The sequence below is a fragment of the Apus apus genome, chromosome 6 (assembly GCF_020740795.1).
Source record: "Apus apus isolate bApuApu2 chromosome 6, bApuApu2.pri.cur, whole genome shotgun sequence".
Classification (NCBI taxonomy): Eukaryota; Metazoa; Chordata; class Aves; order Apodiformes; family Apodidae; genus Apus; species Apus apus.
Genome location: NC_067287.1, coordinates 18,012,825 through 18,032,669, shown reverse-complemented (window position 1 = coordinate 18,032,669; position 19,845 = coordinate 18,012,825). Strand labels below are relative to the sequence as shown.

Below are 19,845 nucleotides of genomic sequence, written 5' to 3'. Positions count from 1 at the left end.
TACATTATCTGTAACAAAGTCAGCAACATGTTAAAACACCACCAGGCTGCTTTCGGGACAAGCCAGAACTGAGCTTCTATACTAACCTTAAAACAATTGGAATCTTACAATTTATCATCAAGTACACAAAACAAAGCATTTAATCTTAATGCATCAGCATTTTTTTCCTAAATTTACAATTACAAACATTGAATTAAATGTAAATCCTTCATTGTGTCCATTAGATTACTTTTTTTTTTTCCTCCTTAGAAGTGGCCTTTAATGGGCTTTGATAACGCTAAGTCAAATTAAGAACAGCGACCCTGTTAGTTCGCAGCAAAATGCATTTACAATTTATGGCTAAAACAGTAAAATGTACACACACAAGTATATTAGAAGGAATACTTTTAATGTGCTGGATATGAAAAGTTCTTCACATGAGGTCTATGGAAAGGTTATCCTATTTTTGGTAAGCTGGGAATGTTAGAGCCTTCTAGCTGAGTTGTTACAAAGATTTAAAAGACTGTCATTCTTATTTATAGGATTCAAAGTAATAGCATAATCATGAGAGTTAGCTTTCATTTCATCATTTAAAAATTTATCTTAAAAACATTTTAAAATCAGTGAGTTCCAAGTAATTCAATAAAACTTTTGCTCCACATCATCTATTAATTCAATACCTAATCTAGTCCTTGTTTTACACAAAAGAACAGCTTTGAAGGATCACGTAGTAACAAAATTCATTATGAAAAGTGTCTTTCTAATGACTCTAAAGCCATATTCCACTTTGCAATAGTGTTTGTAATTTTTTTCATTAATATGGAATAGTGAAGAGCTGTAACAAAACCAACATCAGGATACCCATGTAAGTATTATACACAATTATGCTCTGAAATTAAGAAGTTTACAGTTGTTAGAAGGGAGAGCACAATATAAATATGCACTTCATATGGCTGATTTTTAAGCAAAAAAGAGGAAAATCGTTGGACAGGTGATATAACTGCATATGGGATATAGTTTGTATCTACAAAATTTTCACTATTATAAAATAATTGATTGATTAATGACATAATGCAGTTGTCTGGCCTACATGGCAACATTCATACAATACAAGAAAAGTTACTTTAATCACAGATTGCATTGTAAGAAATACTGTACCCATGTTTCACATCAAAGGATGTGGTGTTGTTTTTCAACTAAGGTGAGATAATGTTTTAATATATATTTTAATATTTTATATATATTTATATCTGACTATGTTTCAGTTACATATAAATTTGAATATTAAATACATTGTATTAAATCAAGGAAAACGTCACAAATGCAGAATCTGACCCTGCAGTCCTCATTGCAAAAGTAATCCATGACTTCAAAAGGACAGTTTGAGGAAGAAAGGGCTATCCTTGTTAGTTTGTTCACAGGGTCAAATCAGTTGTTACTTTAAAAACTTAATGTTTGCTTGTCAGTATGGGTCTCCTGAAATCATTTACTTGAGTTAGGTGATTTAAAAAAAAATAAATTGGAACAAGTGTTTTCAAGTTCATCTTGAATGAAGACTATTAATTATTCTCACACAGAATAAGTAGCAAAATACAGTACAAACCTATTAACAGGAAAGTTTTAAATTTGAAAGAAACTTTGCTTGTGAAATTTATGATATGAATACTGATAAATGGCCAATATCAGCAAAGAACATAAAGGTTTTTTGCATTGGCTACCACAGACTTTTACACAGATACTAGACAATGTAGACACTTACTAGACAAGGTGAAATGAGACAAATATTGCACTATATTACCTGTGCTAGTTTGAGATGAAAGACAAAAGTTACAAGGTCAAATCACTTCTATTATTGGCTGTGGCACTCCTTTCATTCATTTGTAAAAAAAATTAATTGAAGATCAAGTCATAGACAAGTCTCCCGGTCAACACGTTTCCCTGAGTCAGCTTTCTTCTCTTTTCTGATTTCAGCACTAGAAAAAGGAAAAAAAACAAGTTACAGCAGTGCTATTATATAAATATTAATTATCTACATGAAAACCAACACTGCACTGAGATTTTCATTACGTTTTCATGCTGCATACAACAAACTGCAAAGCAAGTGAATGTTTCTGTGCTGAACAGTGCAGGTGACAGCAGCCAGCAGTCAAGTGATGAGGTAGGTAGAGAACTGAAGATGTACAGACAGACAAGTCAGGCAGCATGCAAGCCAAGACAGCCACTCTTTTTTTTGGGGGAAATCAACTGCTAATTGATTAAATAATGCTAACAGTGCAGTTCTTAGACAATACCAGCATTTTCTTAAATGGCACAAACAAGAAGTCACAATAAGTGTTTCTTGTCTTTAAAATGTATTCTGTTGCTTGGTGCACATTTAGAAGTAAATTTTCTGAACTAGAGCAATGGCAAGCCAATTTTCAACTGTAGTGTTTGGCTTTCAGTCTTGATTTGGGAGAGCAGAAGGCGGCGGGGGGATATTCCCCATTTGGAGCTTAATACATGTATACATCCTCATGTATGCATTATAAGGAGATAACTTTTTTTAAAAAAAAAAAAAGCCTGAAAGATCACATAAAATCCGTATCACTAAGGAGTCTGAAGTAGAGTTCAAATTTGGATTATTTTTTTTTCCAGTTAGAACACCGTTGATTTGCCTACAGAAAGTAACACGTGCAAAGCAGAGGGGTTGTGTTGCTTTTTTTTTTTTTGTAAAGGGGGTCCTCATTTACAACAGTGTAAATAAAAAGTCATGTTCTTGCAATGAGATTCAGTCACACTATGAAAATGCCAAGAGGCTTCCACAACACAGGCAAATCAAACCTTCAACAAAGAGTTGCAGGGTATCTAAAAAAAAAAAATCAAAAGATGGTTCTGCAAACAAACCTGTATCAAGCACATAACCTACCAGGTTTCATGGGAATAATTCCTTAACTAGAATGAATGAGAAACAGGCTGAGTTACACAAGGCTTAAAGAAAGCAAGATCAATTCTCAAATTCTTAAGGTGATTCATGCACAATTTTACAATCATCTGACAGATTTTTCTTCACATAAAAATTGCTTTACGGATACAATTCAGTTCAGCCAAAGCTTACTTTGATGCCTATGGCAGCTTCCAGAGGTGTTAATGGAAATAGCTAAAGAACACCAACTTCTGCCACTTCAACTGCCAAATCTGTCACCTTCTGCAGAACAGTGATAGAATTGGGTATGTTACACTTTCTGCATACAAAGGGTATGCAAACAAATTCCTGGGGGGTGAATTTAAAGTGCAGCAGTAGAGCAGGCGGAGAGTTACCTGTGCTTAGTAAAAGCAAACACTGAGGATGTGTTGTGTGCCTTACAGTCTATAATATTTCTATGTTTTAGGTGCCTCTCTGATACCAGGAAAGTCTTCCCTCTATTTAGGATTCACATCTCAGAGGATCCCTTGCAGATGTGGGCTTTAATGCCTTAAGAAATTTGGGGGAGGGGAGTGAGAAAAAAAAGGGCAGCTCCACTCTCTACCAGTAAAATATGTAACTGGTGGATCTGTAAGGGACTTGGAGCTCTTTTCCTCCCTACGAAGGGAGTTGTCCCACAAGCCTGAGAAGGAAGGTTTGATGGGGGATTTGTGAATCTTCAGGTAGAGAAAGGAACTCACACCATCTTCAAAGTGAGAGATGCCTCCAATAAGACTAACTATGACTACTTCTATACATGGTCAAATCATCTGCATATTGCTATATTAATATTATAAGTAAAGACAGAGGACGATTAATTACATATAACAAGGAGGACTATGTCTTAGGTAAGTTCCTTGGTAAAATTAATTTAAAAACAACATGATTTCTTTTCCCCCCCCTATGGTAAAATACCCTTTCCTGAAGGGAATCATGTAATGTAATAGATGGATAATTTGCAAAAGTTATTCTTACAACTGCTACCATTCCAAGCTTTGTTTTCTCAGTACTCACCAAGGACTGAAGTAGCCTCTTGTAATGATACATACATTTAGGAATAGAATGTTTCTTTAGCTCTGTCTCTTAATGTGATTTAAGACTAATGTTATATCTATGGTTTTGCTTATCAGAAAGTGAGCCTTCTAGGTTTAAAGTTCTTTGAATCTACTTCTCTCTGGGAATCTGAGACAAGCTAGAGCACATGAAAAAACAGGATTTCAGATTCTTTAAGAGATTGTTTCTTTACAGGACACTCATACTTACTTAAAAACCATAAAACCTGTGATCTCCTGGTTCCTTTTCACCTGAGTCTTTTTTTCATGAGCAAAGATATAAAAACAGATTGAAAATGAGCTTGTTAGAAAATTAACTTCTATTATACTGCAGTGGAATGGCCAAAGTTGTCTGAGTCACAGTCTGTCTGGATGCTCTTTGCTCAAAGGAGCTTTGAAAATTCCACATAAAAACAGTACATGTTTAAAGACACAACCATACCATCAAGGAAAGCAATATCCACTAGAAGAGTTACAACTACTGCATGCCCACTGGCTGCGAATGTACCACTAAGTTTCTTCTCTTTCTCCAGGCTTTCACAGCCTGGAGAGCAGAGGCACAAAAGGTAAGAAAACCCTGGTGCACATCCATGGCCTATGCACACACATACTTCACTGTGACAGGATTCTTTTCAGCCCATGTGCAGGGTGGAAGGCAGATCACAACTACACTGATATTTTGACTGTCAGTGAAACAGCATTTAAATGTCCACATAATGGGTTGCTCCCTGTGTGTCCAAAATGAAGATTCTCTGGCCATAAACTGTTTGTCTCATTTATGCTCTTCAGGGAAGGAACCAACACTGAAAGGCAGCATGTCATTTTGGGGTGACAAAATTTAAAACAATAATTTCACTACAAGATTTTTTTTTTCTTTTACTGTCTTTTCACCATAAAACAATGACCAGCTGTTTCAAACATAAAGCTTGTTTTGAAAACTACATTTAGAAATGGGCAGAATATAGTCTTGTATTTTAAAAAAGTAAAAAAATTAATAAATTCTAGGAACAAATTCAATATAACATTTAAATATACTGAATCTAGAGTTTCTATTTTAGTACACAAAAAAAGTCAAGTTTTACTATTAAGGACTTTAAGGAAGACATTTTACATTCCTATTTAAATGTTCTGTTCCTACTTGAAATTTCTTTTCATTCTGTCTCCCCCAAAATTACACAAAGTCAAGTCATTTGTGTTCTTAAGTGACACCAATCCAAACTGGAAGATACAATCAAGGAAGAGGCTGGGGGACAGGGGCTTACCTTGGGGGAATCAGCTTCTAGAGTGATTAGAAAGGGGAGCTTATGACAAAAATGTGACATGAAACAATTAAGTAGAAAATAGTTAAATTTAAAATCAGTGGAAACAGGAAATCTCTCTTACAATTATACTGTGCTTGTATTTAATATCTTACTCCCACAGTCACTCTGTAGCACAGATGAAACATCATTGCTTCATTTTACATTTGTCTGGACTAAAATGTGGAAGTATTTAACTGTTTTGAGCACAAGTGAAGTAGGCAGAAAGAAGAAAAGAAGTGATGCAATCTTAAAATTTATGTTCACTCCAATTAGTAGATTGCATTCAGAGTACTAAGCTCTTCATATGGGTATTTCCAGCTCAGTGATGACCACATCTTTTTCAAGAGGGAAGAACAAAAGCAAGCAGAACAAACACAACAGGTGTTGCACAATATCCAGGTGTGGGTTGGTGGTTCATTACACAAGCATCAGGCATGCTCAACTTCATTTTCCAGTGTAGCATAACTAAGTAGCATGCAAATATTTGTTGGCTTTGTTTTTTTTAAATAAATGTACATAGTGAATTTGTGTTTTGAACTCAGAATATTATGTCTGGACATAAATAAAAGGAAACCTCAAGAAATAAAAACTGGAAGATGCTAGAAATCTAATCCCTAGCAAAATATCTAATACCAACATATAAAGTATAATGCAGTAGAAAAACAAACCACCTTTTAGAAGGAAAGCTTGACTCCTTATCTTTTGCATTCTCAGAGGATATCAACAATGTCTTCCACACAGCAGTTTTTGCCATTTCATCAGAAATGTTTATCACAGATGGGTCATCTCTAGGCAAGAATAAAAGTAAATACACAATAAACCAATGAGCAATCAATCTTTGTTACTTATTAACTCTATAATAGTCCTTGAAAACTGATAATTATTACAGTAAGTGCAACTAAGTTAAAAAAATACATTAAACTTAAAAAATCATGAACAATGGCTTAAATACAGTCTAAAAACATCTTAGCACTTGCTATAGCATTTTCCTCCTCCAACAGCAATTAATCAGTATAACATCAATGAAATATGTTGTTTCACTTCTAACAGAAAAATTAGGAACTGTGAAATTAAATATTGCCCAGGATCTCGCAGTGTGCCAGTAGCAGAGCTGGATTAAACCAGAAACTTAAAGAGTTCCTAACAGTTCTCAAAGCACTTATGCTCTGAAACTCCACCACCTTCTAAAATAGTTTTAAAAACAATCAAAACCCTTGACAAAAGTCAAGGATTTTAAGAGATCTAATAAAAATGCCCCAACAAGCTAATCAGTAACTTTAAGTAGCACTTTGTAGCCATTATGCCCTTAGCTTTACCTGAGGTGCTCCAAATATGTATTTAAACACTTAAGAATAATAAAGTAATTCATGTTTTAAGGGCCTGCCTGTATATTATTCCTGACTTTGTGGTTTACTTATGCCTTGACATTCAGAAAGCCCTCAGTGAAGTTGTTTTCACAGTGTTTTGAGGAGCCACTTTATCAGCCAATGTTTCAAATAATCTTTTTAGCTGTAGGACTCTTACCCTTACAGTACAGAAAGTCAGTTATTATCCAGGCAACTCTACCTAAGTAAACACACTATTGAGCAATACTGATCACACCTCAGGATAAATCAAACTAAGTACCACTAATATAAAACAGAACAAAAAGGTATGGACAAAAGAAGAAAACAACAGACCATTAGAAGAGCAATGAGTCAAAATTAAGAAATAGACTGGGGGTTTTCAGAGACACAGACAGTCATTTGCCTTAGAACACATTAGAGTAACTTCAAGTTAAAATATAAAAGAAGGACACTCTGAGATAGTCTTCCTGTGACCTCAACATTATTGCAGAGGTGACTGTCAGCAGTATTTCTTTCTGAAATACCTTTCTGAAAACTGTGAGAGTATTTATGGGCCTTTATATAGGTTTTCATGCTTAAGTTGTGTCAATCCTTCATTATGCCCTCTCTGCCCTAGACAGCTGTTGATTCACTTATTATCTCACGTAAATAGGATCTTAATTAGAATGCTTTAAAATGTAATACTGTAAGGACCTAGTCTTTCTGGGGTATGTTCAATACCTTTCCCAGCTCCTTGCTAGCATCAGGGTGGAGAGTTTGACCTGCTCTACATCTTCCTTTCGCACTGGCCATGTTGGACGCCAAGGTTCATTATGAGCAGCCTGATCCTGCAGTCCTGCCCACAGGAAAACTAGTGTCTTTTTTCTAGGGACTGTGAGACCATGTGGAAAGACTGGAAAAGGGCCGAGCTCGTTAAATGCTGCAGTATATGGTTCAGTTCACCTATCTGTACTCTACTAACAGACAAACATCCTCCTGATATTCAGTAAGCATTAGGAATAAATATTGTGGCATGTTTATTTGTTTGATTGCAACTCACCTAAAAGAGGAAAGGTATATTTTACCTGTAATGTCCTTCTAGTGGTAACTGAACAGTCCCTTCCTCTTCCATTGCTAACATACTTTGCTCTTCCTAGAAGGAAGGAATTTAGACATGAGACAGGATATATTGTGAAAAGTGAACTTTATGTATTTTAATCCTCTTTCCCCTTTTCTTCATATGAAATTCTTAAAGTAAGATACTTTAAAACTTTAAATTAAATATTTGTAATTTAAAATCCTCTAATTTGAAAGATGTATGTTAGTTTTCAATGCCAATTTGAGGTACTTATATAACAATAGAAAAAAAAGTAACCTTGAATATGCAGCTGTATTGGGAATTTTAGATCGTGCAAAACAGGATATATACACTGCAATGTTAACATGCAAAAATTAAAGAAGTCAAATTTAAGTTTTCACACACCATTTTAGTACTGATAAAGGTTTACTGCAGTGAAAGGTAGTGAAACAGAACACCAAAATTAGTTTTAACAGGGAAAAAATGTCTGTGAGTAACAGGAAGCAAAGAGAACTAAGAGACGTATCTGCCAAAAATCGTTATGTGAAATAATTACAGATTTAGAAAATCTATCTTAGAGGGAGGACAAAACCACACCCCTCAAGCACCACATCCTGCCTGCAAGAACAAAGGAAAACAAGTCTCTGTCTTTCAGACATTCACTTAAGTCTCCACAGGAGATTCTCAGCTTACCCTGGTGCCTGTTGAAAGTGTGAATTGTCTCTCCCAAAAAGAGAGCTTACCATTTTCTGGCAGATCACCCAAAACCCCAAATGTATCCTACACAGTGACACGTTGGTATGAGCTGGAAAAGCCAGTACAGTTTTCCAAAATAGTAGAATTTAAGTCCTCTCTGCACAGAAATTAGTTTCTTCTGTGTTTTACTATTACAACTATTTTAAAAGTCACAACATTTTTCTTCTCCAAATGGGACAAGTCACTTTGTTCATTCCTGTATCAGAAAGACTTAATTAACATCAAAGTGGCTTCCAAAGGAGGTCTGTGATGACAAGGCATGTATAATATCCACTATAAATGTACAAAGCCTTGGAAAAACATGGCCTAAAAATATAAAAACAACTTAAGTGATGAAACTAGGATCCAATCAAATAAGTTCAGACCTTGTCAACTGTATTTCTGCATATTCTTGTGGGTAGAATACTTCTATTTTTAAAAGCCATGTGATAGCAACTCTCCGATTAATTCCTTAGGCTACATGTCAGAAGTTTCATTACTAGTTAATTTTGTCATTTCCAGGCTTCACAGCTTCCTAAGTTTTTGACAGTTGAACAGTTTTAATAATAGTTCCAAATATTTAGAAATGCCAAAATATGTAAAAATAACCTCTCAAAATAGACAGTGAATGAAATAAAGTAACACCAGTAGATTCTCCCCATTTTGTTTTCTGATGCCACCCTATTAAGCACAGGAAGGAAAGTGACAAATAACATAAGGATAACAAGGAGTTCTTTCCAAGCATCAGACCCACAAGAAGAGAGCTACCTCAGTTACTTCTGATTACTCTAAATTGTGACAACGACAGATACTATGACAAAACAACTCTCTGGTCTGCTGTGATTCAAGGGGGAAAACACTGACTCACATATTTTAATTTCAGCCTAGTAGTTTTATAGGCACATACACTAAATAGTAAATAATTATCATGGTGTTGTTCCCCAAAACATACTCTAGGCAAGTATGTTGCATATGGCAAAGAAAGCAAAGTCATAGTTTTCTGGGTTACAGATGAGGCAGTGAGTTATGAGAGGTCACAGAAAAATCCTAAAGGCAGAGAAATCTAGTTTTCATAGTTACATGTTCAAATTATTAGCTCATGTCCTATTTCTGCAAATAGACTTACCAATGGGAATCCTTACACACACCATTTCACTGGTCTCAGATCACATCTCAGAGCATCCATAAGGATAAATTGCTAATGTATCCATTCACGTTGTCTATTTTTCACAGTACCCTTATACCACCAAGAGGTTATGTCTCATGGGCCCTGGGCTTCTGCAGAGGTCTTCAGAGCATCTTACAGGTCATATGCACAACTGTCCTCAGAGCACTCTTGCCCAGAAGTGACCACAGCCTGCCAGGACCACGTGGCATCATCTACACCTTTACCTCCCAGCACTGCCACAGCCTCACATCATGCTGCTATTCAGAAGTGCTGATGCAGGACAACCACCTCCCATGTAAATACCCTGGCAATACATATTCTACCTAGTGTGCCTGCAGTTAAGTGTGTCTCCATTGAGACTTGTCCCTCACTTATCTGGGCCCAGTACTGAGGTACCCTAACAGTTGACATTCATCAGGTGGCTGATACCAGGGTCAAAGGAGAAAGATCTCTGTCCTTTACATATAAAGTTACTTGATATTCCCACAGTTTTATATGATATACAAACAAGCAATTAATGAAGAAGCAGCAGCTAGATGAAAATACTATCAAACAGATGCAAAACTGATTAGAAAGCTACAATCAGAAAGATCACTGTTTCTCTGTCAATATATAGGAACATTCTGAGTGACAATGTGTAAGAATCTGTTTTAAATGAAGTTTATAACAGAGTATCTGAAATGTCTGTTTTTTGAAGGGAGATGAGAAGTCCAGATCTGAAACAGTCAACTGGGTGGTAACACCACAGGGTGTAAGGAAAAGTCTGAGGATCTGGGTAACGGGTGAGCAGTGGCACTGGCCTTTCCATTAGAAAGTGGAAGTTGTTTCTGCAGTAGCAGAAGGAAAATCCTCACCCAGGGTGTAAAAGGGACACTGCAGAGGGTTATGACACTCCTGAGCAGAGAGGGCACGGGGTGATGGCTGTGACCTATGTATGGCTCGGATGTAGCTGGGACATGCCATGCCCCTTAAATCCTGCTGTGCTCTCCTCAGCATCTCCAGCAGGGACAAGATCTGTCAAATGCAGTATCCAAGTGCCCTGGGCATCTGAGGTGTTCCCTACAGACAGGTTCATCCCTGCACATCATCTGAGTGAGTCTCAGGACCAGTCCCCTGGAGCACTGTAGGTATTATGTTATATAACAGTATGGCAGCACCAGAATCTACATCTAAGAAACAACCCCACCTAAGTCTACTAAATTTGTAACCTTAAAAGGACTTTAGGAAAATTCAACAACATTGCACTTTGGATACTGTTAACAAGACTGCCTGTTCATGGAATAGGCATAATTTACAGGATTTTCTCTAAATGTCTGAAGGAGAAATTGATAAAGTCCAAAAACACCTGAAACCATGACCCACCTCTTTCTCAGCATCTTCCAGTTTCTTTTTCTTGCTCTCAGGCATCAAATCATCTAACCAACTGAGCTCTCGCTTTGTAAAAAAGAAATCCATGAGTTTTCGGACAAAGACCAGAGCCAGGACCTGTAATTATATTAATTCAGAGAATTAGGAAATCAAGCAAGTAAAACTGACAAATACGCTTGTAGAGGAACCCTTTCCAGAGTGCCCACAGTTTACAGCTGGAATTTCATCCTTTAATTTGGACAGGCCAAATGGCTTATCTTCCTTTGTTCAGATAAGTATAGATGGAAGCATTTATCACTGAGGTCAGCAGATACGGTATCTTTTCAGTTAGTGAAATAATCAGAGATCAATTAAACTGCAGAGCAGATTTTTCTTTTATTTCCGGCAAGACATAGAAGAACTATTAATAAAGTTCCTCAGGGCAATGAACAATCTCCCTTAATGAGTGAATGTTCTTTCCATAAAATGATTAAGCACTACTCCTTAAATAAAAACACAATTTTTTTTTTTTTTTAAAGATAATTTTCCGTAAAAGAATATACACAGTTGGGCTATCCACACATCAACAGAGTGCAACCTAGACTCAAACTACGTAGAATTTTTCCTTATTTAATATAGTGTGAATCAACCTTGAATATTGAACCAAATCAATATCCTAATTACCTGCCTGCAATTAATTTTTATCTTCAATAGTAATGAACCACAAGGGGGGGGGGGGGGAAGATTTTCAGAGGAAATTAAAAAAATAAATAAATTCATACCATCATAGGAAAGACAATGGCAGCTCTTGAAACCTTTATAATCCACAGAAGCACAAGACAACTCAGCTGAATTACAGTGAAGAGATGGACCTTTCGGAGAGGAACATGCCTCAGATAAATAAAATCTGGCTGGTGCTTTGCAGGCATCCAGAATAACTTTATCCTGTCAAAAAGCTGAAAGAGAAATTTTTAAAAAGTTTGCATCAAAATAAGATGTAGGACCTTCTATGCTGACATTCACACTCTACCTAAGAGATCCTGAATATCCTAGGAATCTGGTTTGTTATTCTGAAGGCAAAAACCGAGGAGAAGTTCAGGAGCACAGAAAAAGACTACCTCAGTTAAAATCATGAGCCATGAATCTATACTAGTCCAACAGTGGTAAAGGAAGAAACTTCACTTAAGTGAGATCTAATTATTTGGCTAGTCAAGCTAAAGTTCCTTTCAATTTTAATACACATTTGTCTATCTAGGTAATTCTGTTGCAGTTGTGCTGAGAGACTGGAGTCTGCTGAATTACATTCTGTAAAGTCATACTCCAGGAAACATCCTGCTCATAACCGCCTAAGTTACACATAAAGAAAATAATTTCTTTAAAATTATACTGCTAAGATTTCATATCAAGAATGCATAAAGTAAGGCAAAGCCAGACTTCAAAGTAGAGATGAATCAATTGAGAATCAAACTGAATGGAAGCTGGTTGATCCTGTTGGGCCCACAGGCTATGACTCTACCTTTCTAATACATTCATCACTTTTGTTTTCAACAACTGAGCTCTGCTTCCTTTAGTACGCCAAAAGCTGATGGTGGAGAACTTTGTGTCAGCTGCTATGGCACAGTGATGATGGTGATGCACTTCTCTCTACATGAATGAGCCATGCTATATTCACAGTGTCTGGGAATGTCTAGTTCAGGAATTTTTACTGAGCATGTCCAAATGCATCTTCTAAAGGCTTATAATTTGGCCAGATTTGAGCCAATTTCTTTTTCACAGAAACAGCAAAATCACATCCTCCCACAAAAGCCATCTTATCAAATCTCAATTCCTTGTCCCAGCTTGGGGGACAGAGAAACAGAGGGGGATGCTATCACTTTTCCAAGTAAAGATATTCAGATTTTACCATGCCTTAAAAACACTCCTCAGTAGTTGTACTTTCTCCTACCCTTGTTCTGAGACCAGAAATTGAGTTACATGTGTCTTGCAACAGTTCCACTTCCCTGCTGGGGCGTTTATTTGCACAGAAGTATCTTCAAAATCTCACCTGTGTTAGTTTTAGGACAAGTCAGCAAAAAGCCTCATACAGGCAAAGTTCAAGCATAGCACTACAAAGGCTCTAACTTGGAAGCTAAAAAGGCAGCAGGCAAGCAAGTGGACAGGGGAGGGAGGGGCGAGGGCAGAGCTCCTGATAGTTGTTACTCAGTTTTTAGACTCAGCCAAAATTCCCTTGATAACAAGGAAAAACAGAAAAATCAGCATGTAAAAAAATTTTAAAAATGGAGCACATTAACTAAAGGGAATACGCTAAATAGAGAGAATTTACTTTCCTTTTTAAGTCAGTCACTTTCAAGAATTTAAGGTTGCCATCATTCCTTTGAGATTATACACAAAAGATAATACTTCAGTAGTAACAGCTACACATTTTATAAAAACAATCATCAGTAATCTATTTACCTGAATTCCCTTTAGAGATGAAGCACCCATGTAAAGAAATACTCCATAAAGTACTGGCATAGGAATAAACTGCACAAACAGAGAAAGGGAAGAGCATATTAAATACCATTTAACAATTTCAAATGCTTCTATAAAGATGTTGTAAAACAGTTGAAATTTAAAGTGCCATATGCCTGCGTTAATCAGACAAGTTGTGAATTCAGTCACTCAATTACAAATTAGTGATATTTCTCAGAATATAAAGCAATAGAAGAGTCTGTCTCTCTAGTTTTATTTTCCTTTCATTGTCAATTATTACAATATACATTATTCCCTATTCGTAAAATCAACAGAACTACATGAAAAATGAAAGTGTTTGATCCTTACTTAAATTATTTACTTAAAAGACTGCTCAGGAAAGCACCAAATAGTAAAGCTATAATGCTTACAAAACTGTTTCAAGACACACACAAAATACTTTACCCTGCTAAAAGAAATGTTCTGTGCTGCAAGCATTTAAAAATGCGTGAATGATTTCTATGGAATGATTTTAAGAGACTATTTTAAAATGTTCAGGTTCTCAGTACACGGTTATGTAAAGGAGGACACCCGTAGATAAGTATCTGTTTTAAATACTAAATACACAAAACATGTTTTGTGTGTTTTCAAAGTGATGGCTTTGTGATATACTTAATGAAATACTACTACTAGTAGAAGTTCTATGGGCTTATTGCCTTCACTGTGACAACATGCAGGTCTAAATTCTGGCCTTACTTAAGCCAGTGGCAAAACTCACTCCTTTCATAAAGACCAGACAATTTTTAAAACCAGCAAGCATTATGTATATAGATGGCATTAGATATGCATATATACATCCAATTCAGGACACTGGTGAGCTGTGCTGAGCATGCAGGCAGCATGAGAGAATTTTCATGTTCATTTCCAAGAAATTAACCACAAAACTTTTCTTGCAACTGTGAAAATATTTTCAAATTATCCAGAAATCACAAACTGTACTTAAATTTTCTAAATCAATTTACTTACTGGTATAACTTAGCATGATTGTTTCACAATAATTTGCCATGGGTCCAAAGTATAGACTAAGGGTGAAACTTCATATACTACAGGTCAATGGCAGAGTTTCCTTTTACTTCTTTCAGGCCAGAATTTTATTACAAAGTTTTTTTTTAAAAAATGTTAGCTGTCCCTAACATTTTTATTATGCAAACTAGAAATCCACTTCAGAATATCATGTACCATTATGCTCATTAGTAATGTGCCTAGAAAAAGCACTCATTAAATAAAACAGTAACAACAGTGAAGTGTTCAGTGCAGTGCAGTATTCTTTAGCTTTTCCTTACTTCCCCAACTTACCTTCAGGATACTTGTCAAGAAGACAGATGAGCCCATAAGGATAAAAATCATGAGCCCCGTGACTCTTTGCTCCCGGATTCCAAGAAATTTGGGCTGCTCCCCTGGAGCAGAGCACTCTGATTCCAGTTTTAAGCTATTCACATGGGAAATAGAGAGGACAGTTGCTGCAACAAACCATGGCAATCCCATAATAGAGCACACTCCAAGCATGACTGCCACCATGAGTAGGTCAAGATGGTATCCACATCCTTTCTGTTAAAAAAAAGCAAGGACAGCAAAAAGATACAAAATTATATCTGAATTAAGGAAAACACTCCTGGCTGGCATTCCTAAGAAACAGAGATAATTAAAATATTTGTGACTTGTAGGGAAGAAAGCTTTCTTCTGTGTGTTATCCAGGCTGAGTCAGTAGTCACAGCAAACTCGTTACAAATTCCTAGTAGTTCACAATAAATGTTTAATTAGACTCTTACCAGTTATGAGTTAAGTGTACATATCATAAATCCACTTTACTATGGGCACTAAATAACTTTCCTGTTTATAAAAGGGATACTAGTAAGACAATGGAAAATACATACATTTTCTGTTTAAGTAAATCACTTGTGGATAACAGCAAGCAGAACATCCAGCTGCACAAACAACTTTCCACTGCATTAATGTTAACAGACTTAATAAACTTAATCCATCATTACATGGGAGGTGGAAAAATATGTATATTGTTTGTTTCCTACACAAAAATTCTTAACACTTGCAGACAGTTTCTGCTTTAAAGGGCCATAAAATCACATTGATTCTTTTAAAGTTGTTTAGATGATAAGCACATCATGCTAGCGAGTTTTCACTAACGTGCTTTGTTTTATCTAAGAATAAGATAGCTAGGAATTAAGAGAAAATAAACTACAGTTAAGCTATACCTTAAACTGTAAAATAATATTCATAATCAGGTACTGCTCTACTAGTTTCCCTGTTCAATACTTAAAAGTAGTATCAAACGTTCACATGAGAAATCTGCACAAAACCTTTAGTTTTGGATCATCTCTGTAGTAGTCAAATACTTCATAAAGTTACTGACCGGAAGATACTGCTTCACTTTTGTAGAAGTGGATAAAACTCTTTGGTGATATCTTGGATACACTTCAAAACCTGCAAACATAACCTGCACTTGAAAATGACCATTGATCTGCCTCAAGCTTGGTTATGTAGGTATCTGTTAGCATAGCTGAGAGGGATATTTTTTTCAGTTTTCTAAGTATCCAAGATCACCACTTGCAGCTGGAGCTCAAGCTATTTTCCCTTAAAAAGTCAGGTAATTATCTCCACAAAATTTTGCAATATGGCAACAAATCCAATGTCAAGGTCGATGAAACAGTGATGTTCATGCAAACAATGTGAGTATGTTGAACCATAATTTTGCCCGTAAACCCATGCAAATGCCTTTTGACATAAAAAACATAACTAAACTGAACTTGGAACAGTTTGCTACAGAGACTGCCAAGATCTGAAATGTGCTCTATTCAGAATTTGCTATGGGAAGTACAAAAAAAGAGGGGAAAACGAGTTGGAAGCAAACAAACCATTTCTTTCTGAAGACAACTTTTACTTCTAAAACGGGAAGCGTCTGGGTTTATGAAAATGTAAGCCACATATCGAAATGAAAATGCCATCTTATTTGCTTACATTATTTAAAAAGGGGAACTCATATAGAGAAAACAAAAAGAACCTACTCCAGCAACCTTCCCACACTCCCCAAAGGTGCTTATGAGCCTTATCTCTGAGACACATCTTGACAAACAGAGATGTGTCAAACAAAGGTATTAGTTATATGCACAATGCACTCAAATTTAAATCTAAATCCTAACAGAGACACCTTTTTTTACCTTCTGACACATTTATGAGGAATGTATCTGCTAATGCATACAGAATCCGAGAGCATTTCCTCACATTCATACATGATCTGAGGAACCTGACATATGGGAAGAAAAGGAAGCATAGCAACAGGTGATGCTACAGCAGACCCCAGCAAAACTAAAACGCAGCAAGACAAGGGGGCAGCCAGGAGGACCATCTGACTCCCAGATGCCAGTGCTGAAAAAACACATTCCAAAGCTTGGCAGCAAATTCCTGCATCTGTCAAGTTAACCACATGCAATGCTATGGATTGACATGAAGAGCCAGGCTGACAAAGAGGGCAAAAAAAGAACATATCAAATGTCACAATCATCCAAGAAGAGGCAGTGCAAAGTGAAGGTTGCAAATGCATTTGCTAAAGCAACTTGGGATTGGATTGCTACTTATTAAAAGTATGTCAAAAAAAGCCTAAGCTCGCTGCTTATACATGTACAGAAACCTGCCGCTAGATTTTGCCCAACAGTTTTTCAGAGGGGTGATGTCCCTTTTTCTCTTCTCCATCTGTAGGCAACTAAAGTGTTAGAGAACAGAGCAGGAAGTTGGCCTATGTTGTTTTAAGGACCCATTGTGCCTCTAAAGCTCAGTCTTACTCTTCTCCCTTCTTTAGGATAGGAAAGGCATTAAAAAAACCTGGATGGGTAGAACCACAGAGAAGGATGAAGAGTAGAAAAAAAACACAAAAAATTACATTATAAAATAACCCCTGAATACTTTTTCAAAATCCAATCCAGGAGAACCGACCTTTCAGTACCAGAGGCAATTAGTATTATAGTATTTAAGAAAATTCTTAACTTCCAGATTTTTTTCTTTAGGTGAATGGGTATTGTACTTCTAATAAAGCACAGAGAATGGCACTTTCTTGAGTTAGAACCTCTGTCCAGATGACATGCATAAAGACTTCTGTAAGGCAGTGAATCACTGGCACAGGGCACAGGTAGTACACAGACCAACAGAGAAAAAGCATAACAATTCCAAGGGGTGCTATGGAACATGTAATAAAATTAGCATACTCAGATATTACATAACATTACATAACTTGAAGCAGAAAATTACAATGAAAATTTAACTATCTGACTGAATACCTTTAGCTTGTGTTCTTTTCTGTTGATGATGACAGCTGTGATCTGCTGGTCCATAAAGATAAGGATAGTACAAAGCAAGGCTGGAATTACAGCAGCTATCACTGTCCACCAAGGATTAGGCCCCAAAGGAGTAATAAACCAGCCACGATCATCTCTGGTGGGCTATAAAAATAGAATCATGCATGACCAATCAGAACTCTAAGGATTATTTACATCTCAACTTCACAAGAATACCTATAAAAACATTACTAGGATATGGTTTCCTTTAAACTTAATCTATCTAAGAGCACAGAAAAATGCTAAACTTCATACGATACCAAGAAGTTACATATAATAAATCATCTGGGATATTGCAGACTTGGTTGTATTTTATATGACGAGCCCAGAATTTAAAGGAGCCTCAGAGCATTACAGTAGTCTAGGATTTGGGTATTTTAAGCCAGATTGGTCCTGGTTGGACATCAGGAAGTATGAAGGGGCCTGATGGGAGAGACTGACTTACCCTGGCCACTAATCAGAAAGGTTGCATAGTTCTCAGTGAACATGAAAAATTCAGAACAGTACCACCACTCCCTGATGATTAAAAACTATAATAAACCCACTAAAGCAAACTACCTTGTCGAAATAAGAAGGCAGTGCAGTTTATCAACAAATTACCTTAAAAGCATTTGGAACTTGAAGTTTTGGTGACGGAATCCCAATGGCATAGTCAATTAAAACCATGGACAAAATAGTGAGAAAGACAGCAAAATCACTGACAACGGATCGTACCTACAATTATTGAGAGAAATAACAACTGTAACTAAAACTTTCACGTGCAACTCAGGATTTGGTTTTCATCACTGTTTTAAGACATTTTGTACTTACAGCTAACCATGCTTATTCTGATACAATTTTCCAACAGAGAAAATATGCAATGTCCCCTTCACCAGCAGGTAACTGAATTTGTAATGCAGATGGTGGTGATGCTTAAAAATGACTAACAACAACTTTTGAATTAAAAAAAAAAAGGCACACACCTTTGTTGGGAAGTATCGGCTAGTTTTGAACTGCTTCAGTGTGGATGACAGTGTTACTGTAGAAAAGAATAAGATGACAGACCAGAAGAGGACATCTGGAACATAAGGGCCATGATGACCACAGGCTCGTCCAACAAACTCTCCATGAAACTTTTTACATTCCTATCAGGGAGAGCAAAGCAGCATTGTTCTGAAAAATATCCGTGCTTATACTGATATTTTCTTTCCAATTAGTTTCCTAAATTGCAAGAAGATTGTATTACTAGAAACAATAAAATAATTTTTAGGTATTTATTAATTTAAAAATTAAAATTATAAATGTTTCTATCTAGTCTGCATGGAAAACTCTCAAACCCTGAAAATAATCTCAAAATTATTAAATTATGAAGTCACTATGACATGCCACAAATAAAGTAATTAATATTATTTTTTTATTTTAATAAATTTCAGATGTATTTAAAATTTAACAAGAACACTTGTTTATTTTCTGTTTACGAAAACAGATTAGCATATTCTGAGTTCCTTTCAAGAGAGGAAAAGAGAAAGACTGCTCTTGATGCATTTTCAAGAACTGATTTTTTGCTTTAACTTCACAGGCCGAGCAATTCAAGAAAAAGCTACTTAGAAAGTACAGTATTAGCCTAAAAAGAGACAAATACTTTTAATACCACATGGGGGCAGCACATTCCACAAATTTTCTTTTAAAAAGCGATCTGATAAAATGCAGCAAAATCCAAAATCTATCACATCAATTCTATTCAATATAAGATACAATCAAATATGCAGATACAGTAGAAAACTTACGTAGTAATTCTCCAGTACCATCCTTAGTTGTCTAAAATCACAGTTGTTCCAAGGTGACAAGCAGAGAAATAAAGAGTAGCTCTAAAAACGTGAGCTACAAGCTCTGGACTTGCAGTCCTTTCCTTCTCCTTCCCAAATCCCTCCACACATACTAAGCAAAAAGAAAGGCAGCACCTAGAATCAGAGATTCCAGGCAGCAATATCCTGCCAGATCACAATAATTTAGTATCAAATAAACTGGGTCATTGGCTCATCAGACTCATGTCACAATACTGTGGCTTGACAAGTCATGAGAAACT

General features: G+C 36.2%; 1 protein-coding gene across 10 annotated transcripts in view; it reads right to left on the bottom strand.

Annotated features, from left to right (window-relative positions):
- Positions 1-1,885: 1,885 nt before the first annotated feature.
- SLC4A10 (solute carrier family 4 member 10) overlaps positions 1,886-19,845 on the bottom strand; it is a 146,976-nt gene continuing 129,016 nt past the window's right edge. For 8 of the 10 annotated variants that reach the window (XM_051623723.1, XM_051623719.1, XM_051623717.1 and 5 more), the window contains 10 exons: positions 18,743-18,904; positions 18,381-18,494; positions 17,724-17,885; positions 14,734-14,985; positions 13,381-13,449; positions 11,709-11,882; positions 10,942-11,064; positions 7,684-7,751; positions 5,945-6,061; positions 1,886-1,952 (listed from right to left, as the gene is read on the bottom strand). In XM_051623723.1, coding sequence (XP_051479683.1) covers positions 1,886-1,952; positions 5,945-6,061; positions 7,684-7,751; positions 10,942-11,064; positions 11,709-11,882; positions 13,381-13,449; positions 14,734-14,985; positions 17,724-17,885; positions 18,381-18,494; positions 18,743-18,904 — 1,308 coding nt within the window. Of the gene's footprint in view, positions 1,953-2,884; positions 2,911-4,183; positions 4,231-5,944; positions 6,062-7,683; positions 7,752-10,941; positions 11,065-11,708; positions 11,883-13,380; positions 13,450-14,733; positions 14,986-17,723; positions 17,886-18,380; positions 18,495-18,742; positions 18,905-19,845 lie in introns of all 10 variants that reach the window. The other 2 variants (XR_007889924.1, XM_051623726.1) reach the window with 2 other exon arrangements.